This window comes from Esox lucius, chromosome 16 (genome assembly GCF_011004845.1).
Source record: "Esox lucius isolate fEsoLuc1 chromosome 16, fEsoLuc1.pri, whole genome shotgun sequence".
NCBI lineage: Eukaryota > Metazoa > Chordata > Actinopteri > Esociformes > Esocidae > Esox > Esox lucius.
Window position 1 is genome coordinate 18,853,306 of NC_047584.1, and position 17,192 is coordinate 18,870,497.

Here is a 17,192-nt window from a genome sequence, read left to right on the forward strand (position 1 = left end):
CAGCACAATCACTACAGATAGGTGCAGTAGATTGAATTATAGAGTTGGTCTGGGCTGGCAACAGGTGGCCCAAACCCGGCCATTAAGTACATTATCGGGTCCCACAAAGTTTCAGATAAATTTGTTAATTCAATTTTTGAGAGGGGTCATATTCATCTTTTTTAAATCACTAACAATAGTGGTGGATGAAAATGGTTTATTTAGGGAATCTGGGGATGGGCCGTGAATGCTAACAAGCTAATAAGAACAGCCTTGTCTTGCTGACATGATGTAGCTGTCTCTGAGGGTATGTTTGGTTCACTCAACAAGCAAGTTGCGTACATGGACCCCCTCCCCAACTCATGCAGCTCGTCATCATAATTAGGTTTCCTTGTCAATGAACTGATGAACAACTTCTGTCTGTAGCATAGATGATGCTTGTAACGGAGCTTGGACATTTAATTACAGTTGATAAGAGTTACTATCATAGAAGGCTGTAAAACACATATGGACCACTCTTTTGGACCACTTTTTGAGAGGGGTCATATTCATATTTTTTTAAATCACTAACAATAGTGTTGGATGAAAATGGTTTATTTACAACTCATAAAATAGTAGACAGATTATATGATCATGTCTCACTGTAATCAAGGTATGAAATAATTGTTAATTTCAAATACAATATTTTTTGGGTTGAGTATGGGCATTTATTTTTATAATGATTATAGTTATGTTACACCCCCCGAGCATCTGTCAAACTAGGCATGCGGCTGATTGTAGCTGTTGCTGCTTACTCCTGCAGTAAGGTTTCCCATCTGCATATCACATTGGGCTAATCATTAGTTAGATCAAAGGTTCCTATACTACTCCTCTGGGACCCCAAGCCGTTCCATATTTTTGATCTATTTCAGAGCTAGCACACCTTATTAGACTTGTCAACTAATCAAGCCTTTGATTAGTCAATCAGATGTGCATGTTCAAGGCTACAAGGAGAGAGGTCAGAACCACTGAGCTAGAATACAAAATTAGAAACTGCTAACCCTAAACATTATTTTGTTGCTACTTGGTATTACTTAAATGGCCCCAAAAACATTCCACTGGCAAAAATTTTGTTCAGTTTGTTCAGGAAAATTATGATATTTAAAAAAAACAATTAAAAAACCAAAGTTGTTCGGTTGTCAGGTTTGTTTTGCTTTCATTTGGTTACAGGGACTGAACACAGTGGAATTGGGCCTTACTGATTTGGAATTGGGTGTAGTTGATTTCAGTGTCATTCATTCTGATTTGTATTGTTTATGCAGTTGTGATCACATGACCAGCAAAACCTTCAGGAGGACCAGACAATAAATTTGGAAATCCCACTTAGTTGACTACATTAAGAGGGCAGATGCTTTCAACTGTGCTGTCCTTGCTAAAATACGTTTTCTCACAGTTAATTCCTCTAACCATCTCTATGGTGGTTGTCAAACTGGCAAAGTCTAACACTCCATGGGTTTAATTACGTCAAGCCATTCTACACAGTACAGCCATTTTACAGTAGTTAAAACCATATCTTCTATGTCAAGAAAGCCTCAGATAGTCATCATCCAGAGATGTTGTGTGTTAAAAATGTAACACTGGCAGGTGTACATTGTCTGGTTGTCACCTTACAGGAATTCTCAGCATGTTTATACTGTGGGCGATCGAGAAACGTTTCCCTTTGCTCTCTCTCCAAACTGTTCCAGGTTCTTTGGTTGGTCGGCAAATGACCATCTGCGCTTCCAGATGACCGTGAGCCAGTATCGTCATGATGGACCACAGCACCACCGAGCCCTCTACGTGGACATGCTGCAAAGACTGTTCCCCGACAGAACCAGAGAGGAGCTGGTCAGTTTCCAGAAGTAACCACTCCCTGTTGAGTGCCCTGGATAAAAGTAGTGCACTGTTTTGGAAATAGGGTGACACCTGGGCTGTCGCCAGCCAAAGTGATTCATCATCACACTGCCTGACAAGCACAACAACCAAAAAACATCACCCACCCATAAGGAGAGCATGTTTCTTAAAAACACACTCTCTCAGAGCTCCCTGAGGAACCCCCACACCCACCAGGAGAACCTGCGTCTCCCTCCCCCTGGTCAGCCCGCCAAATGATGTGCTTGGCAGGCTGCAGTATCTGCCGTGTCACCCTCCATGGGCACATCTCAGCCCTCCATCACGCCACCGCCTCCACCCACTCATTGCCATGACAACCGCCAGGGCGCTCCTCTCCCTTCTCCCCCCGTCCTCTCCTAGACCTGTCCTCATATCTTAGGGCAACATTGCGCCTCCCCCCAGTGCGCTCTCCTTTCTCCTCTTCCTGCAGACACAAACAGAGTCAATGGAGTGCAGACTGCACCTAATACGGCCATTAGTCCCAATTACGTTGACTCAATTCTCATTGGTAATCAGTCCCCTGAGCGAAAGAGCAAAACCCATCACGGTGAAGTTGAGTTTGAAAGTGCATCACATGGTAGCCTCTCCTCGTGTGCCGCTTGGAGAAGCCAAAATCTTGCATTGATTTTGAATAGGATACGTCTGACTGCGGTGTAACGTCCAATAGGGAAGCTGCCATCTGAGGGTACTGTACACAAACAGTCAGTACATAATCAAAATTATTCTGACATAATTGTGTTCTCGTAATGTATACGGACGGTGAATGACAGAACAGTGCGTTCTGAACATTCGTTTTTTCTCCCCCATTAGAAACAAAATGAGTCTTGTCCAGTTTTTTACAGTACCGCAGCTGTGTTGTGGACACATTACTCTGTTTATGTATGTTGTTGGAAAACATAATTCCCTGAGCTCATCCACAGACATATATGGCCATTGTAAAGCCTAATTGTTAAGGATTAGAGAAGTCACATGGTCACTACATCACTTCGAGTCAAGACCTTGGCTTCTCGCTGCCGTTCAAAAGACAGCATACAACAGTTCTCATTATACAAGGGTTAATGTGGCGTGGTTCGTTGGATGATGGTTAGCAATTGTGATCCATGATCCGCAATTCGTTATACTTTTGATGAACGCCAACAAAAAAAAAATCTATCAAAGTAGAGCAGAGTGTTGGGAATGGTTCTGTCCAACAGCCCACTCTAAGCTTTGATGTTAAAATCTGTTTTCTAGTGTTTTTTTTCCCCCTCTAATGTGTAGCACACTACCTGAGCTGTATGTGGCACTGTGCCACGTTTTCCCGGTCTTCATTAGAAAGAAAAGGGGGAAGAAACTATTGCAAAGCTAAAAGAAAAATCCAAAAAATAAAGGGCCGTCCCAGCGCCTTGATTGCTCTGCCTTTTGATTCGCTTCAGTCATTTGAAAAGCACGGGCACATTAAATGAACCGTTGTGACAAAAGGCTCTTTCAGTTATTTCCGTTCCTTTCATAATCATCTCCTTTGTAAAATAATTGCAGTTTCACAGTGTTTTGGAGGGGCCCTCCAGAAATATTTCACTTGAAAGGGGACCCTGGTGTGATGTGAATTTGATTGGCTAATGGTGGGTCAATCAAAGACATGTGACCCTTGATCTTGGTTTGTCCTTTTATCTGATCCTTTTTATTCACCTGTTAGAAATAATCAGTATGTTAAACTTTGTTAAACTATTTTAGTTGCCCTTTCAGGCCACTGTCCCTATCCCTACCAAAGACACTTGCTATGGAAATATGGTAGGTGTTTACAAACCCAATCATTACATTAATGATAGGTGCCATAGATGCTCGAATTTGCCATTCTTTTTCCAGTTCACTATGCCCCCTGGTGGACATGCCCAACAAACGTTACCATTTTTTATTTACCATGGTCATGATTTCCATGTCATGTGTCGTAGCTAATGAGATGTGAGAGGCCAATTGTCTGCTATTACCATTTAATGGAGGTGCCCCAGGATGTTCCTAGGCATTTATGGAATTCAGTTATGTTTTTTTGAATCTTTTCCTAGTGGCTCAGGGATTTGTCTTTATTTTTCCATTATGGTACAGCTTTTGAGCTTTCATGGTGAAGGCTAGGGCACTGAAGGAGTCAGGGCAGCGTCTGATGTAATACTGCTGTACTGCTTTAAGAGTGCTCATGGGATATGAGCATGCACACCTTGACACACGCTCATTTACATTCTCATACACACTAATACATTAACATACATAACTAGCCACACACACATTAACATGCATGCACAGAAATGCAGAAAGGACACATGGACAAACACATTTAAATCAACAAATGTGCACTCATTTTCACATGCATGTTAATGCATATACTGCACACACACAAACACACACATATAACAGCAAGTGAAACAGAGATAGATAAAAATGTCTGATGGATCTGTAAGATCTGAAGTTGTGCATTAATAAACAAGATATTCTGGGCCTGCCTCTGGCAGAGTGGCGTATGTTAAATCTGCCAGTTCACTCACTTTCAATAAAAGCAGTCAGCCACCGAATGCCTTCTCAATGTCAGTTAGCCATTATTAGTCCTAGTAGATTAATATCATTCCCTCCATTCCAATAAAGTAGTGAAGTGAAGCTGCCTTTGTGTGATTGCTGACAAAATGATGAATTGCTACAAATGCTCCTTAAACACAAAACACTTTCCTCTAGCACATTTGACAAAAAAAGGAAAAGTTCATTTCACACCACATATGTTACTAATATCCACACCTTGTTTAGCTGTAATCCTTCAATAGGTTTATGCTGCTTTGGCACTTGGTAGTTTAATCCAAAGATTGAATACTTTATAGTGTTATAAATCATGTTACAAGGGATGTTAATATGTCATTCTGACCAATTTGTGCATGTCTTATTACAGCACTAGTATTACAGCCAATTTGGATATTCTTTATACTGAACAAACTTATTCTATAATATAGAACACTGCAGCTAATCCTGTTCTTTATTCTGTTATAGTTCCGTCTCCATGGCTGTGTTTTGTTGCAGATGGACCATGAGCGGAGCTTAGACTGGCATCGCTTCACCCAGGTCCAACTGCGTGTGCTGTCCCAGAGCTGGCAGCGGGACCGAGCTGACCTGCTGCTCAAAGCCCTGGCGACCCTGGAGGAGGCCAGGCAGGCCCACGAGGAGGATCTGGCCCTCCACACAGACCGGCAGCACCAGCAAGACATCTGCTCCCGCCTCAGAGACAAGGTACAGATACATGCAGTAAACAGAAATGGCATCCTGTGTCTGAAATAGAATCCAGTAAGGCTGAAATACAGTCCAGTATGTCTCCAATAGCATTATGTCTCAAATGGCATCCAATGTCTGAATTAGGAAGCAGTGTCTGAAATGGAATCCAATATGTCTGAAATAGCATCCACTGCCTGAAATCACATCTGATGTATGAAATAGAATAAAACATGTCTGAAATTGTATACAATTTATTAAATAGCATTCATCGAGCGAATTAGCATCTGATGAATGAAATGGAATCCAATATGTCTGAAACAAAATCCAATTTGTTAAATAACATCCAATGTCTTTATTGGAATCCAATGTGTCTGAAATGGCACCCAATTGCTCAAATTGTGTCCGATGTCTGAAATGGAATTCATTCATTATCTGAAGTGGCATTCAATGACTGAAAAGGCATCCTATGTCTAAAATGTATGAAATGACATCATATGCCTAAAACAGCACCATATTCCCTGTCTAGTGCACTATTTATGACCAGGGAATTTATAGAGCTGTACAAAATATGGCACAATTTTGGCTCCATGTCTGACTGCAGAGGATCTTCATTAAGAAGGCAGCCATCTCAATACTCTGTTACAGTATCTGTTGCCAGCTTCTCTTGCTTAGTCTGGGCTGTCACTGGGGATGGGCCGTGAATGCTAACAAGCTAATAAGAACAGCCTTGTCTTGCTGACATGATGTAGCTGTCTCTGAGGGTATGTTTGGTTCACTCAACAAGCAAGTTGCGTACATGGACCCCCTCCCCGACTCATGCAGCTCGTCATCATAATTAGGTTTCCTTGTCAATGAACTGATGAACAACTTCTGTCTGTAGCATAGATGATGCTTGTAACGGAGCTTGGACATTTAATTACAGTTGATAAGAGTTACTATCATAGAAGGCTGTAAAACACATATGGACCACGCATGAACATGTTTAAACAGGAAAATGCACATAGAAATTATACCCGGTACCTTGTACATAGACCCCTATACTGTATAGCACAGTGATAAAGGGAGTCCATACGTTTTAATGGAATCTTTGCAATGCATATACACACAAATAAACAATACACATCTATCTATTAAACTTGTTTTCCAGCATCCAGTATACTCACACATTTCTGTGCTGGAGTGGAGTCCGTTTATATATTCATCGGGACCAAATCCACTTCTCCAAATAAATTATAGTATTTCATCATTTACTATTGTAAAGCTTTGGTAATGCAGTCTAGTTGGCTTTACAAGCACGCAATGACTAAATCAATTTTTTGGAGATTGGATTTTGTGATTTGATTTTGTGATTCACATGTACAGTTCAAATGTATCCTCATTTGAGGGAACGTGTTTTTAAATGTTCACTGGAGGAGGTTTAGTGGTGCTGGAGGAGGCCTGGTGGTTGTGCCTGGTGGTGGTGCTGGAGGAGCCCTGGTGGTTGTGCCTGGTGGTGGTGCTGGAGGAGGCTTGGTGGTTGTGCCTGGTGGTGGTGGTGGTGGTGCTGGAGGAGGCCTGGTGGTTGTGCCTGGTTGTGGTGCTGGAGGAGGCTTGGTGGTCGTGCCTGGTGGTGGTGGTGGTGCTGGAGGAGGCCTGGTGGTTGTGCCTGGTGGTGCTGGAGGAGACCTGGTGGTTGTGCCTGGTGGTGGTGGTGGTGCTGGAGGAGGCCTGGTGGTTGTGCCTGGTGGTGGTGGTGCTGGAGGAGGCCAGTTGATTGAGCCTGAGGAGGCCTGGTGGTTTGTGCTGGAGGCTTGGTGGTTGTGCCAGGGGAGGCCTGGTGGTTATGCCTGAGGAGGCCTGGTGGTTGTGCTGGAGGCGGCCTGGTGGTGCTGGAGGCCTGGTGGTGCTGGAGGAGCCTGGGTGGTGGTGCTGGAGGCTTGGTGGTGCTTATGTGCTTATTACATTGTGTTGTATAGTACAAAGACTGATGGCCCACTGAGCTGCCTTTCTTGAGTCATTATGATGTGCAGTGAGTATTATCTGAGCCAAATTGACCCCTGCTGCTATGAAGGACAAGTCTACCTCAATGGCCAGGGCCTGGTGTGTTAGCCTAACTATGCTGTGGACCATGCAGTGCAGATGGCTGCATGGAGAGGAAAATTAGAATGAGCCAAGCGCCCCCGGGAGTTGGAAAATCCAAGACTTATCCTGAATGTCTGGGCAGAGATAAATTCTCATGATAGGTTTTGCTTGTTGGCGCTTCATCATCTTGATTTCAGATTTACATGTTTCAGATTTACATATAGAATAAGTTGACACATTAATATGGAATGGTGAACTAGCATTGCCAAGTGAAATCTAGCTAAGAAACACATCATGTAAAATCAGCTGTTCCAATAATGTAATCAACAGAATATTCTTCTCAAGGTATGTTCGGTTTGTGTACCAGCCGATTTGTTATTCTGTGACTTCATTTGAAGGCTTTTGTAATTACAGTACATTGTTCTGGCCTCTTTTTTAAGACGAGCACTTGTAAGGCCATTGCCATGGAAACTTGAACCCAAATACCCTCATTCAAGTAATTAATTTCCTCCACAGCTGTCCCTGACAACCCCTCAAAGACATTTTAATGAACCATTATGTTTAGCACATCAGCAAATTAACCATTTAGATTATGCATTGAGTTGAATCAATCCTGCACACCAGATGCTGAAAAAGAAAGACGGATAGGTTTTAGTGGCAGGAGGTGCTAATCTTTGAGTCAGGGCTCTCTGGGGTACTTGGCAGTAGCAACAACACTGTTATAAATGTACATGTGCTCAGGCAGGTGTTCTGTGTACTCCGCCCTCGTAACCTAGGTGTCTGGAGGAAAATCCAATTTTGTAATTACAACATTGTCTCATCGCCGCAACCCCAACAGGCTCAGGAGAGTTGAAGTTCAGGACATGCATCCTGTGAAACATGCCCGCCAAGCTTTGATTCTTATTATCACACTGCTTCCTTCAATTTGTGAGAGAAAACACTGTAAAGACCTAGGATTGTAAAGGGAAGGTACAGTACTTAAAGACTGGAAACTTGCCAAGACATCCAGGGTTATTTAAGATGCTTTAGACTTGTATCGTGTCTTCAATTATCTCTGGTCTCCTGTGTGGACTGATAACAAAACAATGTATGAAAGCTGCCAAACATTATCCTAAGTATAAATACTTGTGAATATCATTGCTGTTCAATTTGAGAATTTTAGATACTGTTTCCAGTGGCCTGACCCACCACAAGGAGTCACTAGAGCAATATGACACAAGGACTGACATGCTTGTCCTAGCCTGAGAAATGCAAATCCAGCTGTGCACTGAATTGGGGAGCACTCCCAGTCACAAACGTTGAACCCAGGTCGTAGTGGCATCTCAGCATAGCTATGTATTGTTGTTGATTTATTGGCAGAGGTATGGAAACATTTTGGGATACTGAAAAGTAGTAGGATAAAGTGGAGACAGAGATTGAACCCTGGTCTCCGCTAGGAAATGGTGTTCTCACGTCGGCGAGTAGGAGGTTAAGGTTAACACCAGCCAAGACAGAAAGCCTGCATGTGAAAGTCTGATGGACTGCTGGTTAGCGAGGCTTCAGTACAGTGGGTATTAGGTAAGACTGTGTGGGCCACGTAAGATGCTTGAGCTGCCAGCCCCCAAGGATTAACTGCTTACTGTGTATGTCCAATTGATCTCCCGCGGGACTTTTTCATCTTGGTTAAAAAGGCCCAGTTCACACTGTTTGTTAAAGCACACTTGAGGAGGCCCAATTAATTACATAATACATATAGGCTACATCTGCAATGGCACCTGTTGTCTACACGGTGCCCTTCTTTTGACTAGGGCTCCAATCCAAAGTGGTAAAGTATATAGGGTGCCATTTGGGCCGCTGTTTGTATATCTGCATAGAAATGACTACATTCATGGCGGGGGTGTAGTTCTGGATGGTGAGAGCTACAATGGCACCATACATGGCCACACTTAATCTTAATAAGCCACATCATCATCACTGTTTTTTGGGAATTGTCAGGATTGGTTCTGGAAAGTCTTGGCTGATCACTCATTGGTTGATCTGCCAGCGAATTAAGTAAAATGGGGACCTATTACAATTTCTTCCCCACCAGCCATGTTCAGAGGACAACAATGTTAGAAAGATTGTTCATTAGCAAACACTTTTTTTGGAAGGCCTGGCAGATGTAAAAGGCGCAATGTTTTTTTTTTTTTTATTCTGATATTTCTTGGTTTACTCTTCATTTTTAAGGCTGGGAAGTGCGAAAAGTATGTGTACTCTGCAGTGAAGAAGAGACAATGAGCTTGTAGTGATACATTGTTGTAGACTTTGTGTAATGAACGTGTTATTCCTCATCTGTCCTCAAAGATGTATTTTCATCCAGCAGCCATAAACAAGCAAGACATATCCAATCATTTCAACATCAGTTGTGGCAGAGTTTCCCCCGTTTTCTCAGGAGCTTGGGGAAAGTGCAGGAAGATTAGTTGAAGATCTCAAGTGGTTCTGATGGGCGCTACACTGAGATAAACACTCAAACCAGAAAAAAGGCTCACTTAACAGAAAGAGACGCATGCATGCCAATCGTGACACACACAACCCGCCCAGGTTGTTTGCACTCCTTGCATCTTTTCAGGTTCCAAGCATCAAGCACCCAGCTATCTTATCTAGGCCAGAGTGGAGCTTGATTGATGGTTCAATTATGTGTGTTAGTTATCAAGGGTTTTAAAAACCTAGATCTTCTCTGGTGTGATTTCATTTATTTATTTTTTTTGCATTTTTTTTTTTGCAACTTCATTGGTTACCCAACAGAATATGAGTCACAAATGGCACTCTACTCCACAAGAGTTCTGGTCAGAGGTAGTGCACTATTCATTGTTTAGGGTGCCATTTGAGATGCAGACGGAATTTGTGTGTATTTAATCTTTTGATATATGGAAGATATACATTTTCCTGTTTTTCATATAGTAAGTTTTCATATTGCCAGTGGACTCTGCACAGCTGCTCAATATTGACAAAGGCCTCTTAGCTATACCCATGAACTTTGTCTCTACCAGTAACTAGTGATGCTCGCTAGTTTTGAATATCCAAGGCTGGGTGCAAACGAGTACTGTTACTGTTATTTACACTGAAATATTTTTAAAATTCACCGTTAAGTGCATTGCTCAAGGGCACAACAAAATATTTTTTTACATCAGCTTGGGGATTCAAACCAGCCACTTCATCTGCTTGTGAGCGCTTCATCTGCTTGTGAGCGCTCATCTACTTGTGAGGGCTATATGCTGCCCACTATATAGTGCACTACTTTTAAACCGTGCCCTAAATCTTGTCCAGCTCAGTCAAAATAACAGCATGCTATTCAAAGAGCTTGATGTGCTATACATTTGGTTCAGTACTCATGTTTAGAAAACCATGGGTTGTTGTGTGCTGCAGGCAGGGTGTTCTGTCCAATGCTGTTGTAATTATGCTGAATTCATCTGAGATGTGATGATGTCATGACTCAGGCAGCAATGCCTGAACTCATTAGAGGCCAGTCTAGACCAGGATGATGCCCACAGAACCTGCAGCTGCTGTATCCAGACTGATCATTACCATCAAATGTCAGATAGACTTTGCCTGCCTCCCAAATGGCGCCCTATTCTCTAAATAGTGAACTACTTAATACCAGGTAGTGTGTTATGTTTGACAAGACCCAAAGGCACAGCTTTTCTTTTCCTCTCTCTCTCTCTGGCTCTCTCCATCTCTCAATTTTATTGACAGTACAGAAAGCAATGTAGACAGCACCATGCCTACAATTGTGGTCTATGTGATTGTGAAGCCATTCTTTATCTATTTTTTCTCCCTTGTCTCTCTCTTTCTCTTCTACACTCTTTAAATGTCAAAGACTAGGTGCTAGTAAGAGTTCTATTTTTAAAACCATCAATAGGCTTGTTACAGTTGATATTATGCTTGACAGAAGCCCTGATTAAACCTGGTTCAAACTAGCCATCTTAATTTTTTTCCACATTCTGATTAAATGTTTAGACCATTAAAAGACAGATTGTGATTAGCTCTTACAAGTGTAAACAGAAAACATTACATTTTTAAACCAGTGCTTGAGTGTACTGACGTGTATGTAGGTATACAGATGAATCATTGGTTACTTATGAACTGCACTCCTACTTGTATTTAATGTCAATATATGTCCTTGTATATGTTGGATTATGGGTTTTATGTATGTAGACAGCCACAACCACAGTTTCACACAAGAGCAATAAAGTCATGATCTTTTATGTCAAAGTTGAATGGAAAAGGTTGAGTAAGTTTGAGTATTTAATGAGAAATATAAAGACTGCCCTCTCAGGGCTTGTTTACATTGCGATACATTTTCAGAGACATATCGAATAAGACTTGTGACACTCGATTGTTTTGTTGTTTAAACTTGCAGATATCCCCCACCTTCTGAGGTAGTATGAGCCACATTTTTTATCGAACCTTCTCAGGGGTTTGTAAGTGTAAAGACAATTGTGTTGGAACAGTTTCAAGTTTCTGTTCAGTGCGCACGCATATGGCTTGATTTTTCTTCTATTGACGGGCATAATCCTGTGTAGTACATCTCAAACACGCTTGTGTTATTCAAAGGCTATGAAAGTTATTATTCAAACTAAGATAAATCTATCTAGCGTTTTATTCTCTCTCGTAATGTAAATAGGCCCTAAGTCTGAGGGAAGACTATCTACAATATTGAGCCTTTGTCTTGCTTTAGAACAGATTAGTAATCTTTTAAATCCTCAAGAATAGGCAGTTTTCACCCTTTTAGAATCATTTTGATTAATTTGTGCAGTTTTTCAAAATACCCTTCAAAAGAAGCCCTTAACTGTTCCGAACAGATTTCATATTGAGATGTGGTCTTAGTTCGGTTCATTAGAAGTTCCTGATCTGGTTCCCTTTTTGGTGCAATGTGCACACAAAGCCTCCACAGTTTGCTTATGAATATTCTTACACTAATGACTTTAGTGACATACACACAAAAGAGATGGTGCATGTTATCTTATAATTTGTATTATACAAAATAGTAATTTGTGTATCCTTTATCTAGTTCAGGGGTGTCCAAACAATTCCACAGAGGGCCGTGTGTCTGCAGGTTTTCGCTTTCACCTTGTACTTGACTGACTAATTAGGTTACTAATTGATATGTTTCTACCCTCACCTGGTTGTGTAGGTGTGAACTGGGAACCAATTCATAGGGCAAATCTAAAACCCTTAGACACTTAGCCCCGTGTGGAACTGTTTGGACATCCCTGATCTAGTTACTTCTGCATGCAAGCTACGCATTTTTTACTGTAACTATTACTGTATGTTTATTTATTTATTACCAAATGTGTAACCATTACCTTTCAAGAAGTAGTTACATTCCTAGCTGTCCAATAAAAAGTTCGGATGGCAAATGGCTTTTTCTGTGCTGTGTATTTTCCCAAAGTGCAGTTTTAGAAAATGATCGTGGTACCTTTCTAAACATAGCAATGTAAATGCAAAGAGGACTCGGGTAGGAAAATAGTTGAAGTGAACAGGCAAAGAGGGCTGAGTCCTCATTTCAGGCAAGGCCAGTGTGAGAACAAGAATTTACTTCTTTAGCTTTTTTCACCTCAAGTTCGGTTTAAATTGAGGTTGGTCCTTTTAAAAGTCCTATGTGTGAAAACACCTGTAATGTAAAACCCAGAAATCTTTCAAAATCACAGTTTGTACCCTTAGTGGCAGCCTATTCCCTCTATATAAAGCATGTCAAAGTAGTGCACTACATGGAATTGGGGTGCCATTTATGGAACACGCCAATTTCATTAGAATAAGGCCAGCCCAGGGTCTTTCCTCTTAACAGCGTTCCCCAAACAGACAGCCAGTTGTTGGGTTCTCTCAGCTAGGCAGGCAGGCATGCTGATTGGATTGATGATGATGCTGGTGTTAATGTGTGATAGACTGTGTTAATGCCTGACTCTCTGTGGGGGATTCCTAAGCTCCATATTGATGGATCTGTAAATCTGTTCGCCTGTTTGGAATGCAACACATCATTGCACACTGCGCCACAGGGACCCTGATGCATAACCAACCTGTCACTCAACCCCCAACAACTGTTTGTGTGTCGACGCATGTGTGCGTGCGTGCGCACACGCGCACACACACAGGCGTGCGCACACGTTTACAAAGTGTTTTTGCATACGTGGAGGTTGTGTGTGTTTTCACAGCTCTGATCGGGTGGATGGTAAGCATTGGAGCGTGCTTGGTGGGACCTTTCCCTTGTGGTAGTGTGTGCGGTGTTTAAGGTATGTTGGGAACAGATACAGTAAAATATGTGCGCAAGAGGGGGTTTCTGGGCGTCAGCAGCCATGTTATGCTGTCATGAGTTATTCTGATGCAGATGTCCTGTGAGTGCCTGTTTCAATACTCCTTATTACTTTGCATTCATACTATGTGGTTAGGACCCAGCTGGGCATCTGGCAACGCCATTCGGTCCAGAGAGGCGCTCTCTAATGAGCGCTAACCTTCGCGTCGTGTTTATGCGCCTGTGTCCAGCTGCAGCAATGGCGTGTCCGCCAGGAGGAGGTCGCCAGACTGGAAGCTGCCATAGCCGCCCGGCAGCACGATGAAGAGGAGGATAGACGGAGGAGGGAGCAAGACAGAGAATCGGCCATGAGGTCACTGCAGAAGGAAAAAGTAAAGACCCATTCCTCCTTACAACTGACCAGCACTGCCCTCCTAATGACCCTCTACTCCTCAGCTTGCCTGACTGTGTGCAATCACATTGTAGCATCTGTTCAATGGTTCATAATGATTAACTCCATGGATTTACATGTTGTCAGAAGGAAATGAACTAGCTCTGTTTGTTAGGGTAATCAAGAGGATTTTCATCAGCTTGATTAATTGTGTATTCTACAGAATGAGATTAAGATAGTGTGTGTGTGTGTGTGTGGTCCCTGACCTGCGTTGCTCTTGGCATTCCCCTAGGGTGTGTATTGTTGAAGGTCTTGTTTGACTGCACCCCTCATGTTTTATTAGCACAGTCAAGCCGGAAGAATCGTTGATTAATGATGTTGTTTAGGCTGAAATTGATTAAATATACTTCTACAAAATCATCACGCAGACAATCAAATATCATCTAATTCATTTGATTTACTTGTATCTGATTTCACACCTGCACAATCTTTAACACACAAACGTACTACAGCGACGCTTCCCTCATGTTGACTGGCTTTGCCCCAGGCGTCGTTGTAAACTTTCTTCTCTGTTTTGTGAACTTTTGTTCCATTGCCATATCGCAGGTGAAGCAGTATTATGATGAGAAATGGAGGAGGAGAGAGGAGCTGGAGAGGAAAGATCAGCAGAGACTGACGGAGCTGAGAAGACTCATGGCAGAGCAAGCTAAGAGAGATAAGGAGCGGTAAGCATGCACCAAGGACCCTGACTGCAGCAGAAACAGCTTAGCCCCAAGGTCGCTAAAGGAGAAACCTCCTCATCCGACAACCACACAGGTCCTGGTTTCTCCCTATGGCTTGATGTCGTTTGAACTGTGTTAATAAAAATGTGTTGGTGAGTAAAATAATGGATTCATTTTTATGCCCTTGACAGATTTAGACATTTGTGTGTGAATTTCAGGAAACGCCTGTGCGTTTGGATGGAGGGGTTTTCATTTCCTCTTATATTCGGTTCTCCTGTTTATCTGTGGTTCTCTTTTGGATTATGTCCTCCTTTCAAGTCCAGTACATTGCGAGAAGAAAGAGAGAGGGAGACTCAGGGTTTGGCCAGTCGGGGCAGGGTGAGGGCTGTTCAGAGGCAGGGTTGCTGTGGCAGTGAGTGGAAGCTCTCTCTGGCAGCTCCTAACGCCGACTCAGCCTGGGGGACCGCTGTGCCACCATAGATAGTTGGTGCCTGGGCTGACGGCTCATGTCCTTGCCCACTTCCCTCTACTCATCACCCCCTCCACCTCGTCCCTTGTGCCCTCAGGGTGCAGTTTCGCGAGGAGTTGCTGCTGCGGCGCAGGGAGGAGAGGGAGGCGATGGCACTCCGAAGCCTGAAAGAGGACGAGGAGAGACAGAGTCGTCTGGAGGCCCTGAGAAATCAGGCACGTCTCTTATCAGCACTTACTCGCATTAGCTGCGCTGATTGGATCTGCCATTTAAAATGCCACGCTGGAGAAGTATGGGGGGGGGGGTTGACCTGCTTAAATGTTGGTAAAGCGACATCACTGACACTTAGTGGTGGGATGGGAAGAAACAGGGAAATACACCACGGCTCGGCTACCACGAAATGCATGGTTTCAAGTGTTTTTCCTACCCCTCACATGGTCAAGGTGGCGGTGTTAGCCGAGCCAGATCCAGATCGTATGATGGGATGTACGGAGGCCTGGAGAGCCCGGCTGGCGCAGCTGACCGAAGAAGAGTCTCAGTGGCATCGTCCTGTCTATCACCTGAACACATACACAGACTCTCAGGTGGGTCTGACTTGGCACTGCCCTTGATTGAGTGCTTCCAACTCAATCTGCACTAATGTTAGAGTTAAGTGTCTGGGTTGACGAGACTGCTTTTATAATAACGCGCCGTCGCCATTAGTTTCCTCCTTGGTTTAGATGTCTTAAGGTACTATTTGCTATTCTTGAGCTTTCCATGAAAATAATACAAAAGTGTATACTGTAAACTTAAATGCTTTTTCAAATAAAAGGAAGGATAGAGGAGAGTGCTGCCATAGCTGTAAGCCACAAATTGTTTAGTCGAGGTATCAACAAAAAAGGAATCCCAGTAACGTTTGACCTGGGTTAACGGAATAACACCGTCATGCAGGTGGCTTCGTCAAGGCCAGTTAGGGAATGTCTGGCAGGTTGGGTTATGACTCATGACCAAGAACAGTCTATTTACAGCATATAATGCAATGTTCCAAACTTGTAATCAATGACTAACTGACCTTGGTTCACGATGTTTGTCTAGAATACAAAAATACAATACAAATGACTTGTGTTACAACGCCTTCTTTACGCCTTGTGGACGTTGGAATGTTTTGACTTAAATGCCACCTTCTTTCTAATATAATACCTAACTTCTGACCAGTCATATGGGCCTTATAGGTTCCTAGTCAAAGGAAGTGGACTAAATCAGGACTAGGGTGCCATTTGGGAGAGGTTTCTTTCTATTAATAATAAATATGTGTCCATCCTGATTGTTGTGTATAGGTTCTGGATGTGTACTCCTTCCTCTCTTGGTTTTTAGATTGTGTCTGATCCAAGGCTGAGGATTGAACAAGCCCTTCGGGAAGCAGGTCTTCACAACACTCTGTATGCTAAGGAGGTTCTGTCTGGAGTCCAGCCACTCAGACCACCTCGACGGGACACAGTCTCCACAGGCTTCAAGTCTTCAACAAAGACTATTTAGGGCCATGTTCATCAACACTGTAAAATCACTTCTGGAAACTTCTGGAAATAGTTACAGTACAATTTTCTTTTCAAAATTGTAAAGAGCATTTTTATTGATATTGCCATTGCCAAAGTGTATGCTCAACTGTAAAACCTATGCAGGCAATATATGAAGATATGTTTTTGTAATATTTTATAAATGTTTTGGCTGTAATAGTGATAGTTACAACAGCTTTTAATATATTTCTCATAGACCACTGGTATCCATCAATATCTGGAGTGTATTTATTTGTTTTAGTTGTGAAACGTTTTATCAAGTCTTTTCGATTGAAACAAGTATGTACACTTGTCAAACAGAACAGGGCATACACAGTACCTTGCTATCTCTAAAATAAACTATTTGTCGGAAATGTTTCACAATTTCTTTGGCAGACACTTCTCAGAGAAAATTTAAAACAGCATTTATTGTTCATGTCACTATTGGATAAGAACTGCTTGCCTTTAAGTTATTCTGCTGCTGTATAGTTGATAATTTGACTGTGTAACATACAAGAGGTGTGGCTGTGTCAATTCAAAGTTCAAACAGGAATCTATCTTGGCCTAAGATAATCCGGTGCATGTCATCTGTATTTTCAACTAGTCATTTCTTATTAATCCATGTGGAATAAGAGGATGTGAACTCAAATCAGCCAGG

General features: G+C 42.5%; 1 protein-coding gene across 1 annotated transcript in view; it reads left to right on the forward strand.

Moving 5' to 3' along the window:
- The window catches only part of LOC105022496 (coiled-coil domain-containing protein 148), a 28,799-nt gene extending 11,631 nt beyond the window's left edge, over positions 1-17,168 (forward strand). Inside the window, exons 7-13 of the mRNA XM_010890967.4 lie at positions 1,704-1,845; positions 4,924-5,130; positions 13,672-13,812; positions 14,418-14,536; positions 15,100-15,217; positions 15,446-15,586; positions 16,356-17,168. Of these exons, the coding sequence (XP_010889269.2) occupies positions 1,704-1,845; positions 4,924-5,130; positions 13,672-13,812; positions 14,418-14,536; positions 15,100-15,217; positions 15,446-15,586; positions 16,356-16,517 (1,030 nt within the window). The 3' untranslated portion in view covers positions 16,518-17,168. The remainder of the gene's footprint in view (positions 1-1,703; positions 1,846-4,923; positions 5,131-13,671; positions 13,813-14,417; positions 14,537-15,099; positions 15,218-15,445; positions 15,587-16,355) is intronic.
- The last annotated feature ends 24 nt before the right edge of the window (positions 17,169-17,192 follow it).